The sequence below is a fragment of the Rousettus aegyptiacus genome, unplaced genomic scaffold (genome assembly GCF_014176215.1).
Source record: "Rousettus aegyptiacus isolate mRouAeg1 unplaced genomic scaffold, mRouAeg1.p scaffold_m13_p_13, whole genome shotgun sequence".
Taxonomy (NCBI): Eukaryota; Metazoa; Chordata; class Mammalia; order Chiroptera; family Pteropodidae; genus Rousettus; species Rousettus aegyptiacus.
In genome coordinates this window covers 16,919,823-16,927,916 of record NW_023416288.1, presented here as the reverse complement: position 1 = coordinate 16,927,916, position 8,094 = coordinate 16,919,823, and the positions used below count along the sequence as shown (strand labels likewise).

General features: G+C 39.9%; 1 protein-coding gene across 3 annotated transcripts in view; it reads right to left on the bottom strand.

Moving 5' to 3' along the window:
• Positions 1-4,655: 4,655 nt before the first annotated feature.
• ANKIB1 (ankyrin repeat and IBR domain containing 1) overlaps positions 4,656-8,094 on the bottom strand; it is a 108,572-nt gene continuing 105,133 nt past the window's right edge. For all 3 annotated transcript variants that reach the window (XM_016161290.2, XM_016161292.2, XM_016161293.2), the window contains exon 20: positions 4,656-7,834. In XM_016161290.2, coding sequence (XP_016016776.2) covers positions 7,091-7,834 — 744 coding nt within the window. In that variant the 3' untranslated portion in view covers positions 4,656-7,090. The remainder of the gene's footprint in view (positions 7,835-8,094) is intronic.

The following is an 8,094-nucleotide window of genomic DNA, read 5'->3' as shown; positions in this document are numbered from 1 at the left end:
CATCACTGAGATATCCCTTATGCTTCCCCTTTATAGTCAGTCACACACATATCTCCTTGGTCCCCAGCATCCCTAACGCCTGATGACCACTAATTTGTTTCTAACTCTATTATTTTGTCATTTCAAAAATGTTATATAAATCGAATCATACCATCTGCAACATCATTATAAGATTGGCTTTTTTAAACTTAGCATAATGCCCTTGAGATCCATTCAAGCCGCTGCCAAGTTGAGTCAATAGTTCGTTCTCTTTTATTGCTGAGTTGGGTTCCATCGCATGGATGTACCAGTTAGCCATTCACCTACTGACATTCTGGTGGACTCCAGTTTTTCGCTATTACAAATACAGCTGTTATAAATAATGTGTACAGGTTTTTCTATGGACATGTTTCACTTACTTCTCTGGGTCATATGGCCAGTATATGCTTAGTCTTTAAAGAAACTATGCAACTATTTCCCAGAGTGGCTGTACCATTTTATGTTCCCACCAGCAATGTATGACTGATCCTGTTTGGCTGCATTGGCATCTATTTATTTTAGCCATTCTGATAAGTGCGTAGTGTGTTTTATTGTGATTTAAATTTGCATTTCCTGATGGATAGTGATGTTGAACATCTTTTCCTGCACTTATTTGTTAGCCATGTATCTTCTTTGTTAAAATGTCTCTTCATGTCTTTTGTCCATTTTATCTTGGATTGTCTTTTTACTGTTGTTTTGAGAGTTCTTTATATATTCTAGATACATAGCTGGCAAATATTTTCTCCTAGTTTGTAGCTTGTCTTTTCATCTTCTTAAAGTCTTTTGCAGAATAAAGTTTTACATTTTGATGAGGTCTAATTTATCAATGTTTTCTTTTATGGATCTTGCTTTTGGTAAGAATTTGGTAAGAAGTGTTTGCTTACCCTAGCTCATAAAGACTTTCTACTATTTTTTTCTAAAAGTTTTATAGTTTACATTTAAATCTATGATCCATTTTAAGTTTAACCTGAAGTTTAAGGTTTGGGTAGAGGTTTCTATTTTTGCTTATCTAATAACCAATTGTTCCAGTACAATTTAGAAAGACTATCCTTCCTTCATTGGATTGCTTTTGCACCATTGTCAAAACCCGTTGATGACATTTGCCTGGGGGCTATTTTTGGTTCTCTACTCTGTTCTATCCATCTATGTCTATCTCGCCACCACTATCGTTACTGTAGTCTTGAAATTGGGTAGAATGATTCATCCCCTTTATTTTTCTTTTTCACAATAGTTTTAGCTATTTTAGTTCCTTTGTCTTCCCATATAAATTTTAGAATTTTCTTACCCATAGCTACGAGAAAAGGTTGCTGGCATTTGGGAGAAGTTGCTGCCGAGAGGTTGAACTGAGCCCCAGGCATTCTGTGAACCAAGACCCTTGCTAAGCCAGTGACGTGTCAGGCAGTGAAGTTAGGCACAAAATATCCCCAAAGGAGTAGCTACCAATTTTTCAAGTAAAACTAGTAAGATACTACTATGGTCAGGCTAACTCTACTCCCACATGTACCATTTCTGTTTGACGTGCAAGGCCTGCTGGGCCCATGTTAATTCTTCAATTCCAGTTCACCCACCCCAAAGTGGAGATGTCACACCAGATGACACACAAGGTCTCCATGGGTTAGGCATTCGGTTTCACCAAGAGCCTAGGAGCAAGTTAACAGCCGCTTCTCTGAAATGGGTGCACTTGACCACTGCATCCGGCAGGTGGCGATGTGGTGCCGGGAAATAGCCTCAGCACTTGGGCTACCATTACCTCTACTGAAAGGAGTGATTTCACTTTTTCCCCCCGGGATTTCTCCTCTGGTGTTTCTGCTGACCACCAGAGAGGAGACAAGGAGGCAGGCTGGGGGGCGGTTCATGCCCCACCCTCACCTCTCTACCTATGGCAGCCCCTGAACGGGAGAGCCCCTGACAATTGAGGCGGGGCCTTGCGGGCACGTGACACATCGATTAGATACTTGGGTTTGGAAGCCACGTCGCACTGCATCACCCAAAGGGCCACACCCACAAGGGAAGCCCCGTTCCCCAGTACAGTGTCCAAATGCTTTTTCTCTGGCCCAGGAGTCTAAATGTGTGCAAGTCAAGAGATACAGCAAGTGGCAAGTGGGAGCCAGATCACCCAAGAGGCTGAGGAGCCTGGGAGGTGTGTGGGGGCGCTAGTCTGTGGGGAGGAAACAAAATCATGGGCCCTTTTTCTCTTTTAGTCCCTTGCTCTGGGGTCAGTGGCTAGGCACAGGCCCAACTACCTCTTCCATGGCAGTGGTGATGCCTGTCAGCACGGAGAGAGAACTAGGGCCCAGGGCTCTTGCTCTTTACCATGCACACTGCTGTGGTTCACCCTCCAAGCTTTGGCACCTTCTGTCACTTCTGCATCCAGCACCTCATCCTCACCACTGGCCAAGTCAGGGACTGGGGCTGCTGGGGCTGTGAGGGTGGCTGGCTCTGCACCTTTAGATGAGGCTTTGCATTCACTTTTGTATTCGGACAATGTTGGGACTGCATGCAACCCAACCAATGAACTTCTAATGTTCTCAGTCCACTCAAAACTTTAAACAGCAAGCTCCTTATTGCTGACACTATTTATTTTATGTTTGGGGATTCCCTGACTCAGCAGCTGCAGCTATACTGCTGTTCAGGTAGGGCCACAGGAATTGCTGCCTCCTTGTCATGAAAACACGCCTTCTTCCACCTGCCTGCAGGAGTTAGCAACAATCGAGGTACCGCTTGTTTCAATCCTACCTCCTATTGCTAAACCTCTGAATATTAGCTCGACCCCTGTTCAGTAATAGGCGGGACAGTGGGAACTCTTACTCTCTCCCCATCCCTTATCTACTGCTTGGGTGAGAGTATTCACTACCACATAGATTTCAGGGAGTCTGACTCACGATTCCTCTTCCAGACCACCATGTCTGTCAGCAGTCCATCCTTGTTGCCAAAACTGCTCATTTTAGGATTTGATTTTATCTTGCTTATAAAACAGTTAGTCTGTCAGTTTCATGAATGCAGACAGAAGTAACAAGACTCCTGGGTCGAAGGCAAAGGACTTTATCACTTACAGCACAGCACGCAGAATGAATCTCAGCAATTTGTGTCAGGTCCCCTTGTCCCCAGTTCCACAGGGGCAGCACTATGGGCCCAGACGATGCCAAACATGCAGGGGGTTGGTGTTGCAACCGTGGAACTCTTGAGTGTTGGGAATCCAATGCCTTCACAGCTTGTCCTCAAGGTCACTAGCTACATAAATCCCGAGAAATGGCCCAGGCAAAACTATGGTCAAGCCTTGCAGCCTTGGCACACACTGTGAGATACGTAAGCACGAGAGAACTGGACTGTCTTGTCCAATAATTATCCTTTTCTATAATTGTGTTTTATTTGCTCTTTTATAAATGTCTGTCTCAGCCTGTCTGTAAACTGCTGCGTCATGCAGGTTAGGCCCCTTTGCAATAGCTGGCTAAGAAGACATATAGTCTGATGAAGAATATTTTCAAATTATAGTTTTAAAGAATGAAGAAGAAAAATTCCTTAAAAAATATGGCTAACACTCAGTTTGTCAGCCAGCTGTTGGCCCTAATTGGAACAGAAAACGAAGAGAAACTTTTCTGGTCCATCTTTAAGAAGTATGATGACTGCCATTTTCTAAATACAATAGTCTAGAAAGAATTATCTTTCTAAAAAGAATTATACTACTCTAGGAAGAAAGTGCTAACAACTGACAAGGCAGTAATACACTGTTGCTAAGGAGAAGGCCTAGTAATTATGCCCACAGGCAGTGCTAAGATAAAACTACTACTCAGCCCAAGAGCTGAGCACGTGGACATTTTTTTTTTCCTATGGAGTTTTTATTTCGGCCTTAAAAGAAAAAAATCCAAATTTGTATTATCATGTAATATTTAGATTCCAAGACTTTACTCTTCAGCGACACACTAACTATAACTGTTTTTAAATTACATCCAAACTTCAGCAAGTCTCAGATTTTAATTCCTAACAGGTAAACGACAAAAAGGAGACAGAAAGAACAGTGGCTGTGATAATCAAGAACATTAAAGAATAACTCAGCATGTGGATGCTAATGGTTAAGTTCAGATCCACACAATGAAAGGCATAAATAAAATGACACGACTTTGAGTAGTTACCACTTGGGGACCTGATGAAGCACCAGCTGGTGGCCTGGGAACTTGTGTACCTGCAATGAAGTTCAGAAGCCAAGGGCTGTTTTGGTAACTCAGGAGGGACAGAATAAAAGGATGGAGAAGCAGGTGTTTCTATTCCTACTGCATAAAAATATTTTCCTATCCTAAGCAATTTCACAAAATATCTTAAAATTCTTTCTTTTCCTATGTGTTTCTATTAGAGATTTCAAGGAAAAATCATATCACTTTTCTCCTGACAGCTACCGTGATAAAAATAAAACGAGTTTGAAGTCACGATGTTTTAACACATTGTCATACAGTGCTTTGGGTTTATTTTGGGGGTATAAAGTACTCAGTAAGTAGGCCAGTGTAAAAAATATTAGGCACTAATTCATTACATGTAAGAAACAAATTAATCCCATCATATTCGAGTGAATTTAATTTGAAGGAAATCAGCTTCTTGACTTGGTTAAAACAAAGTCTATATAATGTAACGAGACAAAAGTGACGTAGTTTAAGTAATAAATGTTTAATCAAAGAATTTTACATATTATTAACAGCATTCATTTGGCCAAACATCTACACGTTTGTAGAATCCTACTGTATATAAAGTGGGAATGTATCAAGTATAGACTATGAAAGTGCAAATAACAAGTCAAGGTTAGAGTAATTTTTTTTTTTACATTATAAAATTAACCTGTTTACAAAATAGGATTTGCCAAACTTCATCTCTGAATTGTAAAGTCAATGACTGTGTTGTTTTTAAAATATGTACCAAGGAAATACAAATTGGCTAATGATCGTTTTTCATGCTCAGGAGAGAACACCACAGAAACACAGGGTACTGCACGAGGTGCAAGGAACCAGAGCTCACCACGAACACCAGCTTCACCACTATCTTCACGCAGCGCTTTCTCGCCTTATTGCAGCTTCGCAAGACGCCTCAATATATGATACAAAGACTTTTTATTGAAAACTTACAACTTGGTCTAAAAACTGATTGGTGTTGGTATTTTTAATCCAAAATAAATTTGTAAAAAAAATCCCTTAATGGACTATTTCAGTTTAATGTACAGTAATACACTGCAGATAAAGTTAATATTTTCCCCTGACCAATTTTAATAGGGATTTATATCAACGTTTCTGATACTTGGGGAAATAAAAACTAATGTGGACTTTTGATATCCCTAGCATAGGAACAATTCCCACACAGTTTTTTATTCTAGGGGAACCCAGGGAATATAATATTAAATACTCTAATATAATGTCATATGAATTTAAAATACAAGAATATTTGAAAAGTGGGTTTTGGGGGAAAAAAGTAATCAAAATAACCGTAATTATAAACTCATTGGACATCAATACTAATATAACCTTTTGCCCAGCCCAGGACTTGCCTGTATAAACTCGGTACTGAAATTTTGATATCTGTAGGTAGGTTTCTGGTAAGAATCTGGCAAAACATTAAATGGAGTGTTGCATATCAATTCTGCTTATGTTATGCTAGTTTTGATAATATGTAAGTAAAACAGCCATTCCAACAGTTTACTCTAGTTTTAATTACACACAGTACCATTTTATCTTAATTACAACTAAGACCAGTATTTTCTTCACAGTAAGACACTGATAACTAGGAAGTTGATTTTTTTCAACACTAAACAGTAATCACACAGCAAATGAGTATTGTGCAATAGAACAAACACATATCAGCATTTGCTATTTAGGCAAACAAACTGATTAAACATTTAGTTGTTATATTTACTGTAAAGGCAAGGCCATGGGTGGTTTTATGGAGGTCTTTGCAATTCATAGCATAGTTACTTCAGAAGAGACATTGAAATTTGAATTATTCACTTATTTAACTGGCAACTATCCATTTAGGTTAGGCAAAGGCACGGTAACATGTTGCGCAGGATGTTTTATTGAATTTTTTAATTGTGGGATTTACTATAACTCATGAAAACTCCACTTTTTCTATTTTATAAAACACTTACCATTAAAAGTAATTGCACCCATTAGTAATTAGAATGCACTGTAAAATTGTGAAAACAAAGAACTATGATTGCACTTCCAATAAAGTGTCTCTTAAAATACAGCACCGCTGTTGCTAATCAACTGTATTTTAATATTAAAATAAACTGTTTTTAACAGCAGCATTAGGTTTAGTTAACTTAAGCTACAGGCTACATTTATTTAAATGCAGTCTCCATGGCAACAAAAGCCCATTAAACTCTGGAATTTCATTGCTACCAAGTGGCACCTTTCGCTCCCCAGAGGGCTGAAACTGCCCTGGAGCCTGGGCACCGCACACCTGAACACTTTCTTAGTCAGTGTTTGGCACAAGTGGACTGTAAGTAGACATGAAAAGAAATTTTCGATTCATGTGAAAATGAAAACTAATTACACTGCGGTCGATGCAGCACTAAAGAGAAGGCTTGGACGCCTCAATTCACACGGCTCGGACGAAAAGGCAGAAGCAGCGATGGAAGAGCACAAAGAGACTGAGGAACTAAACGTTCCTTCATCTGTCCAAAATAACTTCTAAAATGATGAAAACTTTTCTTTTTTTAAAGAGGAAAACCACCCAAGGATTAGGGAGTAAGCTTTTAATTTAAATGTTCAATTTAAGTATTGCTGACCTTAGGGTAAACAGAGGACTGCATTTTCTTAGACTGGAATCTAACCTACTGATTCCATTTGTGTTTCTCTTTCTCTCCCACTTTTCTTTTTGTCAGCAAAAATGGGAACAGCTATTCAGTTAAATACAAAGGAAACTCCCTGTAAGGTTAAACTCAGAAATGAAGCTACCATTCAAGGGGACACCTTCGTATTCAATCCTAATGTCAGTGGTTTAGAATTGAGTTGGAATTAAGCGGCTCAAGTTTCTATAAAACACACTCCATCATCTGTACCTATGATTCATTTGGAATCCTGAAGTGTGCAGTTCACACTAAATGTACTTGTTCAAGCCAGTCGCTTGAGGTCTGAGGTGTTTGACTTGAAACATTTGAAGCATTCTCCTGGTTGGCTGCCTCATTACCACTTTCACCAGCCTGAGGCGCTTCCTCTTCAGCCAGAATATTCTCTTCCAAAGAATTTTCTTCTTCTCTTTGGGTTCCTCTACATTCACTGACCACGGCATCTTCAAACACTGAATCTTCTTCTGGTGGTGCTGGTCCCACATTCCTGACATCTTGCGACCCATCTCTGACACAGGGGAGCTGGGAATCTGAACTGATTTCTGTAGCTGCTGGAGGAATCAGGGCAATACTCTGAGGGTTCATGTCGTGAAACCAAGCCATGATATTGCCAAGAAGATTGTCACTGGTGTTGGTGTCCTGGCAAGCTGAGTCAGGGTCACTGGATGAGGGATAGAATTCACTTCTGGCCTCACTGAGAGGGTGTGAACTCGGGGTGTCACTTGAAAAGGGGTCACTTTCTGCTCCTAGTCTCAAGAGGCTGTCGCCAAGTTCCAATAGCTCAGTGCTGCTCAACGCCGCCTGAGGGCTATCTGTGTTCCTGGGGACAGAGTCCAGCCTGGAAGGTAAAGAAGTGCCTATTGCTCCTAGGGATGCTTCGTTACTAAGGAAGTCTCTGTTTTCTTCATCCATGGCCAGCCCAGATTCTTGCAGTGATAACTGTATTGCGAGAAGTATATTGGGATCATCTTCATCTAAGGAACTCAGAGCCTGAGGGCAACAGAAAATAAAATCATTTTAAATTTAAGAGGAAAATGATTTAACCCAATGAAGTTTACTACTGTTCTTTTACTTCACAAATAATTAATATTACCTTTATTTATATGAAATTATTTTACCCACTCAAATATTATTTTAATTTTCTCCATCTGTGTTTTAGGGAAAAAGAAATTCCTTAAGATAACTCTGAAATATAGGACCCTTCTGCTGTAGTATACCTCTGAAACAAAGATTTTTAGAATGGAAGGGAA